We start from the raw sequence: 21,361 nt of genomic DNA, 5'->3' as shown, positions 1-21,361 counted from the left end.
AGGCTGGGTAGGAGGTACGGGGAGAGGAGTGAAGGTCTGGAGAAGCCGGTGAGGAGAGCCGGAGGGAGAGACCATCAGATGGCAGAGGGCAGTCTGCAGATGCTGCGGCCCAGTGAGCACGAGCCGCCCTCGGGCTGCAACAAGCCCGCAGGCTAAGTGGTAGAGAAGCCAAAATCTGGGAGGGTGCAGGGACTCGGAAAGGATAGAGGACAGGGGAGGCGAAGTAAGGGAGCTTGTACAAGAATGTTTTAACCAGCTCCTCGTGGATTCCAGGCTTGGCAGGAGAGAAAGCATGGCCAAAGGCAGCCTTGAGAGTGGGGTGGCTGAACTGACTCACAGAAAGCTTTCATATCAAGGAAGAAAAGGGCTAGTGGAGAAAGGAAGTGAGAAAAATAGAAAAACAGGAGATTGATTTAGAGTCTTGGTTGCTGAACTGAATATTTCGGAGGTCAGGTAGCTAGAGGTGATGATCAGAGCCCTGGGATGATGAGGTGCCTGGGAGTGGGGGAAGGGTCAGCCCCATGGCCTTTGCAGTATTCCAGGGCAATGGCAGGTGAGCCATGAGTTAGCTCAGGGACACTCAATGGTGGAGAATCTGATAGAGAAACCTTTACAGCGTAAGATTAAAACTTGAGCTTAGAAAATTCAGAATTGTGGAAATCTTTAAGATTCCCTTATATGTTTTCCATCATACGCTCTGTGTGTGTGTGTGTGTGTGTAATTTTTGCTTTGAGATTTGTTATGTCCAATTTCTTCTTTTTTTAATAGGTCACTGGGAGACATGTTAACTTTGTAAGTAACCAAACTATAGAGCAGAGATGCTGGAAAGAACTAGGGAATATTTTTTATTCCCAAGGTATAGCCTAGTAGTAGCAGCAGTAGTAGTAGTAGTAGCTGTAGTAAAATAATAGCCCAAAGAGAAGAAAACTCTTCAACTTCCTGTGTGTTCATATCAGATGCAGCTTGTGTACAGATAAAGTATGACACAACCTATTGTGGTGGTCCCTGGTGTACCATTTCTCACAAATATTTCTAAGTGGTCTCTTGGTAAAACAAAGGACTTGCTCTGAGCTAGAGAATGAACTATGACACAGCAGGGATTGGTTGATAAAATGTGTTTCTTTCTTTTAGTGACATTGTTTTACAAACAGAGGAACTCCACGCTTAAACACCATCATCAGAAAGTCTTCCAATGGCTCGCAACACAGTTTTCTCAAATGGCATTCCAGAAATTATTTCAAAGGACAAAACAAAATACAACCCAAAAAACAAGGTAGAAGTTATCCAAGAAATGTAAACAGTTAGTTAAAGGCTATTTTCCAGATGAAATTTCAGAGCCTGTTTCACAATGGATCATGAACCCATAAGTCAAGTTTTTCCTTAATCTGAAACCCTTAGGGGTGAGGGAGGCTGGCCCCTTAGCACCTATGTTAGGCGGACTTTCAGTTCAGTGTAGTTTGCTAATGCTATGGAAGCTGGTGGTAAACACTCATGTATCTTCTTTAGAACAAACATGAAAATTGCTTCTTTCTGCAATAAGGAAACAATTGTTAGCAATATGGCTCTCTCCCCAGCTGCTAGTCAGAATCTGACCCCAACAGGAGTTTTCTATTTTCATAAATCTTCACAAACTCTTACTCTAGTATAGGTTTAAATTGACAGATTAAAGGGATACTGTGTGGCTGGAATGTGCAATGCAGTTGGAAATGCAGCTTTGGAAGAGTTGGGTGACATTAGATTAAGGGCTCTGTGAATCCAAACAAACACAACACGTGCTATTTTTTCAACTTGTTTGTCATTTGCCTTTGGATTTCAGATATTCCTAGAACACAAGAGGCAGTGCCCTTCTCTCCTGTGACACTTTGTAATTAAATCGAAACAGAGACAAGTCCAAGGGGTCGGTCCACCATGTCATTTTCTTTAAGACATAAATGTTCAGGATTTGTTGGGAGAGAAAAAAACCACAACTGTTTATTAACCTCCTGAACAGTTCATGCAAAGCACAACTGAAAGAATCAATTCACTCCGTTGGTGATTTTGAAGCTTAGTTGTTGGACATGTGTTTTTACATTTTGAAATATACACGAGAACTTGAAGACTATCTTAAAGAGAAGATAAGGCATAGAGAAATAGACCTCGGAAAGTATATTGTTTTTGGTGGCTGAAAATTGGTAATGTGGTAAGTAACACTACTACAGGTAGTGTTATAAGTAACAGGTGAATGAAATTCGTCTATCAGAGGGAGCAGGAGAGAAAGGAGAGAGAGAGGAGAGAGGGAGGGGAGAGAGAGAGGGGGAGGGAAGGGCGGGGGAGAGAGAGGGAAAGAGAGACAGAGAGAGAGTTGGGCTGGGAGCTGCTGACCTAGGAAGTACCGAGTGTCCTGCACTCTGAATTAACAAGAAGCAATAGCAGATGGAGGCAGTTATGAAGGAAGAAAATTCTCTTAAGGATAAGACAAAACTATGCAAGTTTGCCAAGCCACTGTCTGATTTAAAAAAGCAATTTGCAGGGCTATAACCCCTGATGAACAGTTTCTGTGTTTCTGCTTTCCATGTCTGCACTCTCTGGTTGTAATTTGGACTTGCTGTGGGAATGGTCTTGTTCAAGAGATCAGTTCTCAGTGGTAACGTCCTGCCTTCCACGGCTCCAGAGACAGGTCTTCATACCTTGGCTTTCTCTCTTGCTATCAGTCATCCTAGTCCAGTCCCCGTCAGATCATTTTTACCTCAGGACTCCCCTTTCTTGAACTCAGCCCCAGAACATTCTACTGTGATCTTAACGCAGGTTGGCTTTGACCACCTTGTTTGTCTTCCTCTCTGGGCACAGTCTTACAATCCGTAGCTCTGTGTCCCAGCATCTCATGCTTGGCTGTTCCTGACAAAATCTTGCCAATTAAAAAAATTCTTCACGCTCTATGCAAATTTGATTCCTTAATCGTGTTGACTTTTTCAACTTCATCTTATCGAGAGATCGTAGCCTGTTTGAAGGACTCTCCCAACCCTAGGATAGAGTCCACCAAAATAAGAAAATTGGTAGTTTGAAATCATTATTTTACTGCCTTTAGAATAGTTGAGAAATACTTTACCCAACTCTAATATTTTATTCCAAGAAGGATCTGGAACGAATTAGATTTAATGGATTGGTCGGAGTGCTGCAGACAGTTGAAGGTTTCAAAATATTTCAGATGGTTGGATGTGGGGAAATGGCCGCCTCCAAACCCTCTGTCCCTGCCCTAGACCATGGAGTCTGGAAGTAGAAACTTCACGGCCACCTGCTTCTGCCCCAAGGCTTGTAGAAGACAGAGAAATGAAGTGGAACTATCATGGGAGGAACAGAAAACCAGAGACCACAGCCTTTTCACTGGAGTTGGGAGTGAAAGCCGTGGTGACAGTGACACTCCCAAGGGCCACCCCTCATGCTTGCTTGAGCTGCACTCCGCAAGGGGCTGTGCACCTCACTCAAGCTTTTCCTGAAGCCCATCATCTCCCCGGGCTTCTTTCTACCCCCACACTCAGACGTTTGAACAGTGTCAGAAAGCAGGCTGAGTGGGTCCCCGCGAAGGCTAACACGAGGCAGGCACTTAGAGATAAAAACCTCACGCCCTTCTGAATGTGTCCTCCCTGCCCCCAACCCTAACTTAGTTGTCGATGCTCTGGACTTGGGTAACAAATGAGTGGGATGTGGGTGAGATCTTGTGCCCACTTTCTCCTAAGACAGCCACAGGTCTTAGGAGAACACGGACATGGTGGTGGCTTTCCAACGTGGTCAGTGTCTCCTCTTCAAACCTTGTGGACATTCGGGTAACTGATGGGATAACCAAACAGTACACTTCCTGTTAGAACTGAACCCGGTCAGGCCTATTTGGACTTAGAGGCTGAAGTGAGGAGAGTGCATTTGGAAGGCATACTTAATTTATAGGTGGGTTGTATTTCAGAAGGTTTTCAGCTAGATGTTTGGCACTCAGAATACCTTTCTCTTTAGAAATGATGTTTTAAACGATGATTCAGTTCTCGGGCCAGCCCACAAGAAAATCTACTTTATCCACAGTATGGCTTTGATGCATACAACTAAGTATTTGCAAGAAAAAATAAAGCCAGGGCAGTTGCTACATGAATAATTTTTAAAAATAGGAAAAAAATGGTTGTGTTAAGTACATTACATTAAATGCTGATAGACTTAGAGTGAAGCCTTGTGGAGATTCTGCGGAGGATATCTGGGGAATTTCAAAGGTTTTAGAGTTGGTGGCACTGGTTCCTTAAAGTGGGTGGCCTAGAAAATGTTTCAGAGGAAATCTGATGGTTTCTAATTCATAAGCCAATCTCCTGAGAACTTGTGAGAGTTGGAAAGAGTCAGTGAAGGAGAGAGCTATTTTCTGTGGTAAGTGGATAAAAGTGAGCATATGCATAGGAGGAGAAGTGGACTAAAAGATTGTATGTGAACACAAGAGGAAGGGATTTTTTGTGAAAGGAAGTCAACTGAACAGCTGAAGAGGAAAACATGGTGGGGAACTCTGGAAATCCTCTGGAAGAAATTTCAGAAAGTTGAGGTGGTGTTTCCTCCTCTGACAGGTCCATGGTTGGGACATTTTGGTGGCTGATCCAGTGGAGACTGGAGCATCCTCAGAAAAGACTTGTAGATGCAGAGGTTTTAGAGACACTCACCACCTATCCCTCTCCTCATAAAGAAATTGTAGAACCATAGAGTAAGGAATTGTACATTCGTCCACCCATAGGTAAGATTTAATACTGTGGTTTGATTCTGCCTATGCGAATATATTTCTGTGGTTTGATCCTGCCTATGCGAATATATTTCTGTGGTTTGATCCTGCCTATGCGAATATATTCTGTGGTTTGATTCTGCCTATGAGAATATATTTCTGTGGTTTGATCCTGCCTATACGAATATATTTCTGTGGTTTGACCCTGCCTATGCGAATATATTTCTGTGGTTTGACCCTGCCTATGCGAATATATTTCTGTGGTTTGATCTTGCCTATGTGAATATATTTCTGTGGTTTGACCCTGCCTGTGCGAATATATTTCTGTGGTTTGACTCTGCCTATGCGAATATATTTCTGTCTCCTCTTTCCTTATACCATATCCATCCCCTCTCTGCTCCCCAGTTAAAGAACTAAGTTTCTAAAAAAATTAGATAGTTTAAAATAAAACTATCTATACTCCAATTAAAAAAAAAAAAAACCCTGGCAATTAGCTTTGATGCAAGAATCTGAAATCGATATGAGATTTAAAAGTTTACCCGGCCTATTCTTTTGACAACAACAAGATATAATAAATAATTTGCTAATTTCCAATTCATATTTAAGACAAAGAATAGACTGTTTAGCTTTGCATTATCCAGAAAGAAAGAAATTGCCAAGTAAATTAATAGTGACTTCACCAAGAAACTATTTAATAGCTTAAGAGGAAAGTAATTTCCAAGTACTCTCAACTGTTTATAGCTACTCATATAAAAATTGATTATCAAGTTTTAAAATCTATTCATTGATAAAAGCTCATTTAGACTCTTTGGGTCATACTTGTTAAATATAGGTAAAAGTACTTTGAGAACCTGAAAGTAGTAACATTTCAAGTTTTCCATGAATTCAGAATTTCAAGAATTCACGACTTGTTATACTTAGTTATTTTAGCATGCTGTTACTTCCTATTGTAATCAAATCTTATATTCAGTTTCTACAGATGGAGTTTTATAAAATAAGCATAACTGAGTTGCATTTTAAAAAGTACTAGCCTCACAAAGATTTTTAATCAAAGTCTATACTTTAAGGAATAACTGGCTAGCAGGGAATGCAGGTAATGGGGACATACTCCCACCCAGTTTGCACGAATCTGCCAATGTTTAACGCTAGTTATCTATTGGTACCATTCCAGCCAGTGTAAATGATTGTTAAATTGCAACAAAGAAAAAAATAACTCACCACCAACACACTGCACCAAGTTACATAATATATACAAACATATATAAATAGTGTCAGATACACCCTAAGCATTACGCTCAAAGAGAGTTAGAAACCTTCTGCATAATCATGTGCTCCAAGAATCTCAGGACTGAAATAGGGTCTCAGGTAACTGCAGAACAAGAGATGTGAACGTTTTCATTACTTAGATGTTATCCATTAACATTTAAAGATACTATTTTCTAATAAGCTACTGTCCTTGAAGATGTTAAAATTATCTCAATGAAGAGCAAAGAGAGAGGAAATGGGGCGGGGCGGGGGAAGGATGCCAAGGAGGAAGTGTTTTAAATAATTCTGTGGAATACAAGTGGCCTTATTTATTAGTTCCCCATGAAGAAGGAGGCTTGTTGCCCCACAAATCCGTGAATACTGGACCCCCTTTTAATCTTCCTCTCTTTGAATAAAAGGCATGTTGGGTTGAAGAAGAAATCCTTTCATAATGTCAGTGCCCCAGTGCCACTGGTTGAGAACAGAGGTGGACCTGCGTTCCGGATGATTGAATTAGTATTTCCCAAAGCCCGCCCTCTGCTCCATTGATAATGGAGACATCGTGTCCCTGCCAGTACTAGAGAGTGTTAATGAAGTTCTCTTTTGAGGACAACATCTCATTAACAAGGGAATTTTTTTTTTTCATTCAAATGTGACATTTTCAAGGGCTTACAGTCATTAATTTCTTTCCTTCCCAGAAGGAACCCAAAGCCAGATTTGGGTTTTAATCTGGACAGAATCAGCTCCGTGGATGCTTGAGGTCCTGGGTAGTGCAAGTGTGACTCACAAACCAGCAGATGGTGATCGGGTTGGGGGGTCTGCAGAGAGGCAGAATCTCAGACGCCCTCCAGACCCTGTGTCTTACAGAGACCTCCAGGTGATTCGGATGCGCTTAGAGTTTGAGAAGCCCTGACCTAGGTGCCTCTATAAGGTGGGGGTTCTCAGGGCATTGAGATGGCCTTTGGCAAATTATCGCATTTCACTACTTGCTATTGGCAACATCTGGAAAAGCCCATTTTGGCAAAGATCCTTATGTTTTTTGGCAATATACCAAAAAAGACTTTATAAATAGCATTTTGTACAAATTCTCCAAAACAAGACATGGGGTCTATTTCTGATTTGGGTTTAGTCATGCTGCTAGTCAAACCATATGCAAGAGGTAATATTGAAAGAGGCTAAATGAATGACAGATTACCATGAGCAATAAAACCAGGAGAAACTGAAGTTTTCTAGGAGTGATATTTTAAGTTAGATCTGGTATTTTACCTATAAAAGTAAAAGCAAAGATCTGATCAGTTATCACTTAAGTAACATAATTACTTTGCTTTTTATTTTTAGTAAGCCACTGTTCGTATTTTCTCTTTACCATGAAAAATAGAGCAAAGCTGCTGGTTAGACAAGGCTCCTTACCTTTATATCCTGTGGGTTGATATCAGGATTTGTTTGACATCGCAGAGGTCCCAGAGTTTGAATATGAAAAATGTAGAGGAGAAATTCGTCCCGGGCAGAGAAGGGCCAGCCCACCTCCAGAAGGGTATCACTGATGGTGCTTGGTCCAATGTTGTGCAGCTACAAGCAAGGAACACATCACGGAATGGTTAGCACAAGGCAGCAAGATGAAATCAAACTCCATAGACTCTGGACCTCTTCTAAAGAAGCATTTATTTTGGCTTTAAGTCAAAGCCAAAATATGGACTTTGACCACGAAAATAGGAAGACAGAGTGTCTATAAGCAAGAGGAGTTCTGAAAGCAAGGTGAGCTGATGCTGAGAGAAGACGATTCAATCTGTGAAGCTCTAAGTAAGGGTAGAGTTCCTTTGCAAAGACCAGATCCACCATGTCTGATAATTGCGCAGTTTACCTGACACTTATATTAATCTAATCACAGTGCTAGGAATGCCATTTTAATTATATGCTTTCTAAACTTGGTTATCCTTTCTTTCCATTGAAATCTGCCCCTTTCCTGACTACTGATTTGTCAATTGCAACCATATGCGATGCACTTTCTCTCACCCTCTGGAAAAATGGCTATCCATCAAATACCAGAGATGGTCCAGGCTCACCACAGTACACCTCAAGGGTGCATTTCAAAGCTGAGCTCCTTCTGTTTTAATCAACGAATCTCAAGGAAAGAAAGGCCACAGTGCATAAGGAGATGAACATTTCAAACACAAGAATCCTATACTTGCAGGACACAAAACAGCTTGCAGGACACAAAACATTAAGTGGATTTAAATTTACTGTGGTTTTCAAAAATTCACTTCAAAGTTAGCTGGGACCTTTTGTCCTTTTTTTTTTCACAGTTCTGACAATTGTAATGATCCATAAAACAATTTATAATTGGTTTTGCTTATTAGGTGGCTTGTTTAATTCATATTATCAAAGCAACATGGCATCCTTTGATAAAAGTATATTTTGAGAGATGAGATTAGCCTGTAAGAAATGTTCAACGATTGCTTTTGGCACTACTGGTTATTACCCTAAAATTTTATGATCCATTTTGCTCAGATTAGAAACAGGGCTGCCCTGAGAATGACTGAGTTTGAATGTTTTCAGACTTTAAAGTTTCACCATTCTTAAGGAGAAACTAGTGCACACAAGGTTTGATAAATTATTTGACAATAATTTTTCTTCCAGCTAGGTTCTTAATCTGAATGGCCTTGGGGACTGTGTTATCCTTTTGTTATCAAGAGAGCTTAAGCCAAAGCGTTGATCCAGCTTTGGACAGGGCTTCTGATTCTGGAGCACAGGTTGGGCACATGGCAGGCTTTCATGTTGACACTGCACAGGAGCTGATGCCTTTTCCCCATACATGTAAGCAGCTCGTCAGTTTTGAAATGGCTTTATTGTTATCCTTAGAGAACGCTATTCGTGTCCCCTGTAGCTTGAGATGAAAGTCACAGAACCTTTGGGTCAGCGGCATGTGTGACACAAGAAAGGGATAGGGAGCATTAACCAAGAAGGAACCTCAAACAGAAAAGGGCTTGGAACATCATTTTCACCAGATTTCCATTCCTGGCCCCTTGAAGATGAACAGGAAAAACTGTTCTCCACTGATAGAATTTACTTTATTTAAAAAAAAAAAAGAACAACTATTAAACTAACCCTTTACTATATCTTGGCTTCTAACTATAAAAAAATTTAAATGTTTCATATAATGCGTTCACAAAGCTCTTCTCTATAAACAATTTAACACTTGAAGTGGGATCAGATCATCAGGGCTTTATCAGGAGCTCCTGGTTTGCTTCTGTAAAAATCAATGGACTCTTTTAAATCTCAGAATAAGATACATGTCTGATTGGGGTTAGTCGAATGAACAGTAAAATTATTCTTATCTATCTACCATCCACCCACATTATATATGCATTTTGGGGGGTACAGTTGTGAATAATCCATACAGTTTTCTCTGTCTGGTAACTTCTGGTTGGTGACCCTTTAGTTTAAGAGGTGGGTGGGTTTTAAAAATAGCTGAAAATGTAGGAAGAAGTGAAATAAAGTCTACGGAGCTAGTCATTTTTAGAAGTAGGCTGTCCAAACATTAAAAGAGAGGAAATAAAGAGCATTTAAAAATGAACAGGGGGGCTTCCCTGGTGGCGCAGTGGTTAAGAATCTGCCTGCCAATGCAGGGGACATAGGTTTGAGCCCTGGTCTGGGAAGATCCCACATGCCACAGAGGGGCTGGGCCCGTGAGCCACAACTACTGAGCTTGCGTGTCTGGAGCCTGTGCTCCGCAACAAGAGAGGCCGCGATAGTGAGAGGCCCGTGCACCGCGATGAAGAGTGGCCCCCGCTCGCCGGAACTGGAGAAAGCCCTCGCACAGAAACGAAGACCCAACACAGCCAAAAATAAATAAATAAAGAAATAAATAAAAATTTAAAAAATGAACAGGAACAAGATAAAATGTTTCTCACTGTATAATGGCTCTCGCCACTAAAAAGCAAGTGGCCGTAGAGTGGTTATTTAACAGGACACTCCCAGCACCCACTGCAATATGAGAGCAAACGAGGACAAATCTAGGCAGGATACAAACAGCTCCGACCTCAGATCGATGTCTTTTATTATTACCAAAGAGCATAAGAACAAACCCTGAACAAAATTTCAACAGAGACAACGGCTACCTCATAAATATGTTCCACCAATGGTCCAACTCCCTCCTCCTTGCGGGGCTCCTCTTCCGGTTCCCAGTTACGAATGGGCAGAACGATCTGCGGAGGGTGGGATACCCTGCAACATGGAATGTGACGTCAACGGCTGGTGTTGGCACATGTAGAGAACGCTTCACTTGTGTGGAGTACATTAACAGCAGCGGCAAAGAGTGACTGTCAATTTATTTGAATTGATATTTCCCGCAAGGAAAAAAGTAGTGAAAGTTTTGTTCAGCAAAATCACTAATAGGTAAGGGTCTGAAACATCTCTTAATTAACTGGTCTCTAGCTCAGAGATTGACTATTTTATAGCATCTCCTCTCTTGGGCACTAGGGGGCAGAGCAGAGAGCATGCCTGAGCTGAGATGGTTAATTTCACATATACATATGTAAATACATACATCTATCTATAGATCCTGTGTGTGTGTGTGTGGGCGTCCGCGTGCACGCGTGTGTGTGTACAGGATTTATAATCCATGCTTTATGCCATATCAAGAAATGGGACATTTTTGTGGATAAAAATCTAGAATTCTGTGTGGTGTGTGAAATGTCCAGTTGTGACGAAATACCGTTTCTAGTTAAATACTTAAGAGTGGAAAAGTGGCCACTTGTATATTTCTCCTTCTTAGATATCGCAGGCATACCTCTCACAAGGCCAGGCCCAGAGCCAAAATAAAGCTTGATCAAGTTCTAGAGTTATTTTATAGATAACTGGAAGCGTGAGACAGAGTGAGAGAATGTGAGAGTTACATGGTAGAATCATGTAAGTAGGATATTAACTTGTTACATAGGTATTTTTGCCTGCTATTTACACCTAGAAAGGGAGCACATGGCATTATTCCATATTAACAATTGATTGCAAACTAAATTGTTATTGTTATATAATCTTAAAAAGGATAATTCCCCCAAAACAATGCTTTCTAGCAGTTTTTAGGTAAAAGGTATCTTAAAAAGAATTCTCAGACCTTCAGCTAACTTCAACAGAAAACATCTCTTGGCAATCCGAAGTCTTAAATGCCCTTTTAAGAGTACCCAGTAATTAGCACAGCCTTTAGCAACTTCAGATGTTATCTTTTGGGTAATGTCTTTCTAAAGCAGAAAGCAAAATGCATTGGGTTAAATTCTGACCCTAGGGCAAATAATTTAATTTCTGTGTGTCTCTATTTCCTCATCTGGAAAATTTTGATAAAACCCTGGGTTGTACACCACAAATGATTGGAAAACATGTCAAATGCTTTTGGTCAAAGTTAATTTCGCTTCATTGTCTCCTAGGGGTGGATGGGAGACATCCATTTTTTTAAACTGACAACCCACAGAAATGTTTCTAAATTGTAAAGCCCTTTGCATTCATCCTTCATATACCACTAGTAACTAAAAAGTGCAGAGCACAGCCTTCTGGACTGATGCTTTACCATTTTCTACTTGTAGATCAGTTTGTGATTATGCCATGCTCCCCTTTCTGACTTGATTTGATTAAACCAAGTTTGGATCACTCATAGGGGACGTGGTGAGGAGAAGAGAAGATGGCAGGGTGATTTCATCAGAGGGATGCCCAGAGAGCTTGGGCTTCCATTCCCAAAGGATCTTGACAACCTCACCACCCAAAGCTTTACTTTGCTCTCAGTTTAGCCACAGAGAGTTGGTTCCATGCTCTACATCCGTTGTGAGGCTCTAGGGAAACTTTATTTATTTATTTTGGTATAGAGAAGAAAAAAAATACAGAATAGAAGCTGAGCCCATTTTCTCTGAAAATGTTTATTCCTATGCTCATCAATCCTGTAGGGCTGGTCATAAATTTCCTAGGACCAGAGAGTCATAAATTTAGACCTTGGCAGGTACTGTGGAGACAACGTGCTCAAACCTCCTCATTTGATACATGAAAATAAAACTGATGACCAAAAATGTAGGGGGTTGGTTGCACGTGAAGACGAGGGCTCAGGTTTACTAAGCACTATTCGCTCTATTTACAATTTACAGTGCTCTGTGGGGGCCATTAGGTTGCAGTGGTTTTAGTAAACACAACTGAAAGAAACTTCCTGGCTCATTTGTGTAGCAAAATCAAATAGAAATCTATAAAGAAATACACAGTCTATCACAGGGCATGGGAAAAATTCAAAAAGTATGGCTTACAAAAATCAGTTATCTATCCTCTAAGACCTTTTCAAATCTGGGCAAACCACAGACAAAGAATGGCTCCCTAAAGATTCCCAACTACATAAGTGAAACATTGTTTATTGTTTTCAAAGTTATTAAGAAAGAAGATAGCAAGTGAGGAAGAATAAAAGAGAATGTGAACAACTAATTAGCCTAAGAGGTACAGCCAGTGTAGTAACCTAACAACCCGTACTGAATGGTCTTCACATTCTGAGACAGAGCGTTATTCCACGGAGACCTAAGAGGAATAAGACTGGGGTATTCAGTGGTAACACTGGACATGAGGAGGGGATTTAAGGGGAAGCAAGGAATTCGGTTTTTTACAAGTTAAAGTCTATATGTTATCAGGGAGTTCAGATCTAATGATTTGGTTGTGTGGTGTGAGCCCTATTTTCATAATCCCATTTCCAATCCCTGTTAGTCCCAAATAGCAAAGACTATCATTTGTTGTATGGAACAATAATGTGTAGATTGGCTATACCTGCTATAGACAGTATCTATGTAAATCATGGTTATCCATGATTGCAGTCTCTCTTAACACAAACCCACTCAGTCCTGATTATTTTGCCAAGGATACAATTTTATTTTTATTTTGTTAAGAATTTTTTTTATTGACGTATAGTTGATTCACAATGTTGTGTTAGTTTCTGGTGCACAGCAAAGTGACTCAGTTATACATATATGTGTGTGTGTATATATATATATATATATATATATATACTTTTTCAAACTCTTTTCCATTATAGTTTATATCAAATATAGTTATGTGTGCTATACAGTAGGACCTTGTTGTTTATCAAGGACACAATTTTATTACTCTTTGTGAGCTCAATACTATGTGTGCTGCCTCTTATAGCCAAATTTACTTCTCTGCAGGTGTATGCTAAATTAATCCTTTGTACCAACAAATGACATGTAAATCTGCTTAAAGACAGTGTTGACATTATCTGGCTTTGAAACAAATGGGACAATTCGCAGTACTTTTTTTTTTCCCCCCATTCAAAGAAATAAATCCATTTGAGTTTATTTTTAAAATTATAAAAACAACAGTAAATTTTAGAAAAGAATTATTAGATAAAATATGTTGGAATAAACACCATTGGACTGAACATGGAAGATTTTCAACACACTAGCTGTTTTCTCCTTGAAGAATTAAACATTGGAACAAATATTTTTGCTGAGTACTTGGAGGAAAGAGCTTTACTTTGCAAAATGGTTAAAAAAAAAACCTTTATCTTAGAGAATAAACTGTGGAAAGTTGTTGGATATAAATCTAGCAATGAAAATAACCACTACATGAGAAACCCAATTTTAATTACCTATTTTGATCATTGGTAAAACAAATAGAAAGTTTCCTTCTTTTTTTACTTAGAAACACTGGTGTCATAAGTGATTGCAGAAATATAATTTAAAATATTAATCTCTTAAAGTGGATATGTGAGAATAAATACAGTTAAATTAAGCACTTAGATGACTTGGACTAAAATTTATTTTGGAATTAAACAGTTTCAATTTATTTTTGGTAAGCAAAACAAAGATAAGCTAAGCTTAAAGAAAGAGACAAAATTTCATATACACTAGTTGTAAATTTTAAAAAGATATCAAAATAAGATAGTAAAAATAAGATAGTAAATTTTAAAAAGATATCAAAATAAGATGGTAAAAAGTAATGCTTGTATTTTCTTCTCTGATTTTTTAATATAGTGTTTTTCTCATCAAGAGGGACAGCAGAATTAAATTAGAAATGCACAAAAATGAAACATCTAGATTAGCTGCAAATATCTCTAAATCAAACAAGTCACTTCCTATGAGTCAGCTCATGAGTTAAAGAAGAAATTACAAAACAAACTGGGAAATATTTTGAGCTGAGTTATAATGAAAACCCAACATATCAACATTTTGGTATGCTGCTAAAATAATATTACAGGGAAATTTATAGCACTAAATGCTTATGTAAGAAAAGAAGAAAGTCTCTAATTCTACATAGAGGAACTAGAATAAGAAGAGAAAATCCAACCCAAAATGAACAGAAGGAAAAAAATAATAATGACAAAAGTAGAAACCAATGGAATAGAAAACAAACAAAAGTAAAACAAACAAACAAATAAACAGGGAAAAAAAGAAAGAAAAATCAATGAAACAAAAACTGGTTCTTTGAAAAGATCACTAAACACTAGCCAGATTGATTAAGGAAAATGAAAGGGAAGAGAAGTTACAAATTGCCAGTATCAGAAATGACGAGGGGAAACCACTAGCGGTCCTACAGACATTAAAAGGAAAATGAGAGAAAATTATGCCGAAACATGTAACAACTTAGATGATTCTTGAAAGATGATTCCTTGAAAGGCAGACTACCAAATCCCATTCAAATAGAAATAGATAATATGAATAGCCTTATATCTATGAATGCAATGGAATTGTTAAAAACCTTCCTACAAAAACAAAAAGCACCACCCCCCCAAAAAAAAAAACCCAAAACTCCAGGCTCAGATGACTTCACTGGTGAACTTTACCATATATTTAAGTTAGAAATAATACCAATTCTACACAAACTCTTCCAGAAAATAGAGAAGATGGGTAAATACTTCCATCTCATTTTAAGGAGCTAGCATCCTCCTGACACCAAAATCAGAACAAAATTGTAAGAAAAGAAAACTACAGATCGGTATTTCCCATCATGTATGCAAAAGTCACTAACAAAATTTTAGGAAGTTGAATCCCACAATATACAAAAAGGCTAATCATCATGACTAAGTGTGCTTCTTGCCCAGAATGCAATTTTGGTTTAAAATTTGGAAACAAAAATTAACCGAATTGTCACTTCAGTGGGCAAAAAGTGGAAATCATTTAATCCTCTTCATAGACACAGAAAACACATTTGACAAAACTGAATACACATTCGTGTCAGAAATTGTTAAGAAAACTAGGAAAAAGGGAACATTCTCAACTTAATAAAGGCATCTATAAAAACCCTGCAGCTACCATCAGACTTAATGGTAAAAGACTGAATGTTTTCTCCTTAAGATCAAGCCAGGGTCTATCAACAAGGCAAGGCTTTACCTTTTACTTTTACCACTTCTATTCAGGCTTGCACTGGCAGTCGTAGTCTATGCAGTAAGAAAAGAAAAAGAAAAAGAAATAAAAGGCAAAACTAGGCAGTAACCAGTTTAACCTTGCCCTCAAAGAGGTCTGGCCCTTGCCCTCAGCTTCCGAGAGGTAACCTCTGTGGTCTCAAAATTTTATGCTTGCGAGGAAGGAGTATCTTTGGTTTTTTGGTGGTGGGAGTGGCTCACACCAGAAAGACCAACAGAGTGATTCAGGATGGGGTGTTTGGTCACATCATCTCAGTCATCCTGGAGACTGAGATCAATTAAGTGGTCAATCAGTCAATCATACCTATGTTATGAAACACACCCTCCACCCCCGCCAAAAAAAAACCCCCAAAAAAGCCACAACTGAACACTGAGGCTTGAGTGAGCTTCCCTGATAGCAGCATACTATTACACATCAATACTAGGAAAGTAATCCATCCTGCCTCTGCAGAAGAGAATAATGGAAGCCCTGTGTCTGGTACTTCCCCAGACTCCAACTTATGCACTTTTGCCCCTGGCTGATTGTAATCTGTATCTTCTCCCTGTGATAAATTGTACCCATGAGTATAATAGCTTTCAGAGTTTGGTGTGTCCTTCTAAGTGAATTACTGAACCTGTGGGTGGATGGGAACCACCCAAATCTGTAGTTTGTGTCAGAAGTGAGGGTGATCTCTTGCAGGGACTGTTCCCTGTAACTTTGTAGCTGGTTAAACTTTTGAGCATACAGATTAGAAAGGAAGAAGTAAAACTGTCTTTATTCGCAGATAACATGATAATTTTGTAGAAAATCATCACACAAAATGCTACTAAATTGGTAAGGGGGTTTACCAAGATCTCAGAATACAGACTGCATTTCAAGACTTGTTGTATATGTATACACGTAGCTCCATGAAACAGTAGGAGGTACAGAAATAGACTCTCACAGATGAACAACTGATATTTCAACAAAGGTGCCAAGTAATTCAATGGGGAAAGAATAGTCTTTTGAACAAATGGCACAGAAACAAGTGGATATTCACATGCAAAAATGAACCTTGGCCCTTACCTCACACCAGATACAAAAACTACCTTAAAACTAATCATAGACCAAAATGTAAAACTATGAAACTTGTAGAAGAAAACATAGAAGAAAATCTTGTGACTCCGGATAAAGCAAAGATTTAGACAGGACACAAAGACCACAAACTATAAAATACTTAGAAGTTGGATTATATCAAAATTAAAAACTTCTGCTCTTTGAACATCACTATTAAGAAAATAACAAGCCAAACCATAAACTGGGAGAGAATATTTTCAGGACACTTATCTGATAAATGATTTTGGACAGACAGCTCAGTAATAAATGGATAAAAATTTTAGGAGACACTTTACCAAAAAAGGGACACGGATGGCAAATAAGCAGTGAAAAGATGCTTAGTATCACTAGTCATGAGAAAATGCTAATTAAAACCTCAGTGAGATACTTCTCACTGACACACTTACCAAAATGGCTTAAAAACAAACAAACAAATCTCAAGCACATGCTGGCAGCCACACTGCTCAGCCGGAACTCCCATGCTTTGCTGGTAGGAATGCGAAATGGAAATGGTACAGCCCCTTTGAAAAACAGCTCAGTAGTTTCTTATAAAGCTAAACATACACTTGCCATACGACTCAGTAACTCCATTTGTGAAAACAAATGTCCCAACAAAGACCTGTGTGTGAATTCCTATACCAGATTTATTATTAATAGCCCAAAACGGGAAATAACCCAAATGTTCACCAACTTGTGAATGGATGAATTATGCATGGGACATCCATATAGTGGAATACTTCTCAGCAATTAAAAAACAAAACAAAACAAAACAAAACCCAAAATACTGATACATGTAAGAACATGGATTTTTTTCAAATGCATTATGCTAAGTGAAAGAAGCCAGACTCAAAAGGTTACATTCTGTATGAGTATATTTATATGATTTTCTGGAAACAGAGCGACAGAAAATAGATCAAGGTTGCCAGAGTGTGGGAGTGAGGGTAGGATTGACTACAAGGCACATGAAGAAACTATTTGGGGTTTTGGAACTGTTTTATAGTGAATGTTCTTGTGGTGTCATAACTCTTCAAACTGGACACCTAAAAAACAGTCAGTTTTACTTTATATAATTTATACCTCAATAAACTTGACTTAAAAACAAAACTCAAACCCTGTGAAAAGACATTTGCAATATGCATGACTGATAAAGGATTAGTGTCTCAACTCTAGAATATGGAAGAATTCTTATGAACTAATAAGAAAAATTCAAGTCACTTAGTAGAAACAGGTGCAAAAGAACGAACAGAAATGTCCCCATATAGGAAGAATAAAAAATTAAACACATGAAACTGCTTAATCTCATTTAGGAATCAAGGAACAGCCAATTAAACCTTCAGTTGGATATTATTTCCTCTCCATCAGATTGGCTCAAAATGAAAAACTAGACCATTTTGAAAGTTAGTTAATAATGTAGAGCAATGGAAACTCTCATCCACTTCTTGTGGGGCTATAATTTGGTAGAACTATTTTGGAAAACAGTTTGGTATTATTTAGTGAAGTTAAATAGTGTATACTTCCTGATCCTGAAATTCCACCTCTAAGCACATACCCTTCTGACATTCTGCCACGTGTGTAGCAGGAGATAGTATAAGAAAGCTTGTAAAAAAGAAAAAATACAACCCCCAATATTCATCAAAAGTAGAATAGATACATAAGTTACTTTATAGCTTTACAATGTTATATTCTTCCACAATTCAAATGAATGAACTATAGGCACAGGCATTAAAGTGAGCGAATGTCAAAAACATTCATCTGCATGAAAATAAACCACAGAAGTACACACAAAATTTGTGTAGACAAGGTTCAAAAGCCTCTCTCTCATAGGCTGTAGAGCATGATCATTTATAAACATGTAGCTGGAGACAAGTTGCCTGTATTTACATTCTAGCTCCCCACTTCCTAGCTGTGTAGCCTTCAACTCCTTGCACCACAACTTTCTCATTTGTACAGCGAGGGTGCGAGCACTTATTAAGAGATGCTGACATGCTGGTGTAGCACATGAAGAGATCATAAATGTTAGGCATTATTATTATTCCCTAGCCCCCTAGGTGGAAACTCAGTGGTGCCAGGATGGCATACGGGCCCCCCCCACCACCCCGCCGCCATTGAGCACACGGGGCAGCAGTACGACAATGCACAATGACAACGGCTCTGAGTGCAGAAATCTACAGCTGGCATCATGGAGGAGTGTGAACCACCAGGACTCAGGACCTACAGAAAAGGAAAGGGAACTGGGATTTCTGGAGCCCCAGGGACAATTCAGCCTAAAATACCAGTTGACATTTGTAGCCAAGTCCTTAACTGTTCTGATGAAACAAGAACTAGAATAAAATCAATGGAAGTCCACACTTGGTGCAAGATAAGAACTACATGCAGTCCATTTCCAATTTCTTTTTTCCCTCCAGGCACAGATTTCCCAGATGGTATTTATTCCAAGCCTTTTACTTGACCACATTCTTCCTGTCTCTCAATTGATTGCTTACTGGCAACTTCTTCAAAGAATAGGACAGAAGGAAAAAGACACAAAGTGTAGAGCCCATCAAACCTCACATCTAAGACTTAGCCATTTCTTAAACTCAAGATGCGGTATGGTGAGGCTGAATTTTCATTACGTGAAAATAATTTTGGGGGAAAGTGAGACTTTTGGGCAATCACATGGTTGCCTATTTTATCTGGCTTCTTATCACTAGTTTTTTATAGTTTGATTACTGAATTGTCAGTCTGGAGAATAAAGTGATCTCCTGTTTTGATAGCCTTAGCATTATTATACAGGGTTGACGCTTACTTACCAATGGAAAGCTAAAGATGGGTTGAAAAGAATGAAACTTTATAACCAAAGGGAACTGTGATCTCTAATGCATTAGGAAAATTCCATATAGTTGTTACTAGTATTTTATCATAACTCCTATACAGAAAGCTATTATTAAAGTATAATTACTATAATGCCTTGTTTATTACTTACCCTCTTATTTCTACTTGAGCTACAGCAGTGATGTTGATTTGCAGGCTCACAAAATTGCTGTCTGGGTTGTCCTTGTTGGAACTAAAACACAGTTGACATATGATTTAAATATATTTTCTCAGACGTGTTACTACCATAGACAATCATAAAAAACCTTCTATATATCAGAGGAGCAACATGCATTACCAATATGATCATTTGGAAAACAAAAGTATATCCATCCTACAAAATTGTAACCATTTGTAAATGGAAATGCTAAGATCCTCTGTGAGCAAAAGAAATGTAATAACTTTCCATGAGGAGACACCTTATCTGAAAACATAATATATTTCTAGAGAAGCCAACATGTCTTTGTTGCAATGACTAAGCCCAAAAGGCAGTAAGCTGAGCTCTCGTCCAGCTTCTACAAGGGACACATTCCTTAACTTCTCTGTGCATCAAGTTCATTGCGCATCAAATGGGAAAGGACAGCACAGTCAACTCCTGATTTTCCATACTAATAAAAGGAGAACTGACATGAATAATCCAAGAGCAGCACATAATGGAAAAAAGTGTTTGTGTTTGGCTCTGGAATGCATCATACCATACATTGTTCTGGCAGCAAATTTATCTTCCTTATGGTTTATTTCTTAAGTAATATTAAAATAAGCGTACTTTACTGCATGCCCACTGGCTGACTAGGGTGAGGGGTGAGGAGTGAATTAGAAGCATGGCCAGTGGAGAGAAGAAGTAAGACCCCAGGAAGAGATTAACACAGTTAGGAGATAACATATATGTTCATCAGGCACCTCAAGAATCTCAGGATAGAAGGTGTGCATGTTTAATAATATTTCTTTGAACAGGGGCAAAATTATTTTTAAGTTTGCTGTTTCTTTCTCTCAAATATAATTAGATATAAAATTTAACTTTAAAAATGCATGTATTAAGCAACCAGTGCTGTAAGGAAAATAAAACATCGTGTCACAAGAGGCTGGACCAGTAGCTGGGCTTTGGATGCAGCTGCCATTTGCACTCATTGTCTTACTAGGCTGTCATCGAAATCACCCTCATATTCCAAAGGATAACGCAGCTTTTAGCAAACTGGGATATGACACCACCACTAACAGGTCATGTTTATATTCAGGTCTCATTAAGAAGAGAAAGCCTCCTCTTTTTTCAAAATCAAATCTCATGCAGATGCAATGGACAAGCTCTCACACTGATGAGGGTAATGGGGCATGTCCTGACTAGCTTTTGAAGCTTTCCAAATGTGGGAGCTGGAAAAGATATGATAAAAGTCTGCTTTCAAAGCAGGAAGAGACAGAATTGTTCCCACAATGCTTTTGAAAAGTCCTGTTCGATTGTATATACTGATAAGGCAACTTAAATGGCAAACACACATAAAAGACGTAAACAGGCAAATGTCAGGCTCATTTCCTGCAAAGGGGTATCACTGCTAAGCTTGTGATGAGCCTACAGGGACTTGTTCACCAAAGTTTGAACCCCAGTTTCCAGGCCACTTTATTATTATCACATCTGCGGAGGATCAGTCAACTAAAAAGTTCTGTTGTTTCTTTTTAAAAGCAGGATTCTGACTTACTAACTACTAAGAAGTCATTAAGTAATTCCACTTGTTCCAGACTTCATGGTTCCAAGTGCATTACAGGGAACTCTTTAGTTTGGAAGCTTAAGTCTAATTGTTCCACATTTTTACCCAGACCTTGTTCTAGTTTCTAGGTCACTACTGCTTTGCAACAGTGGAAATTAGAATTATAGAAAAAAAGTTTTATTTAAGTTATCCTATAATTCTATTGCATTTTGCTTCCAAGTGGTTTAAATAATACAATTTTCATGACATCCTGAAAATATAAATAGATGTCAAGCATCGAAATTGTCTTGGGACAGGAGTCTAATACGAGGCTTATAGAGGCTGTTCTGAAAAGTCACAAAAGCAGTGGCAGAATCCAAGGCTGGACCTGGATGGCTAATTAA

General features: G+C 38.7%; 1 protein-coding gene across 1 annotated transcript in view; it reads right to left on the bottom strand.

Moving 5' to 3' along the window:
* The window catches only part of ITGA8 (integrin subunit alpha 8), a 182,768-nt gene that overhangs the window by 38,348 nt on the left and 123,059 nt on the right, over positions 1–21,361 (bottom strand). The window contains exons 23-25 of the mRNA XM_036844499.1: positions 19,391–19,471; positions 10,081–10,186; positions 7,373–7,531 (exon numbers count right to left, since the gene is read on the bottom strand). Of these exons, the coding sequence (XP_036700394.1) occupies positions 7,373–7,531; positions 10,081–10,186; positions 19,391–19,471 (346 nt within the window). The remainder of the gene's footprint in view (positions 1–7,372; positions 7,532–10,080; positions 10,187–19,390; positions 19,472–21,361) is intronic.

The sequence above is a fragment of the Balaenoptera musculus genome, chromosome 2, assembly GCF_009873245.2.
Source record: "Balaenoptera musculus isolate JJ_BM4_2016_0621 chromosome 2, mBalMus1.pri.v3, whole genome shotgun sequence".
NCBI lineage: Eukaryota > Metazoa > Chordata > Mammalia > Artiodactyla > Balaenopteridae > Balaenoptera > Balaenoptera musculus.
This window is presented reverse-complemented; position numbering and strand designations above follow the sequence as displayed.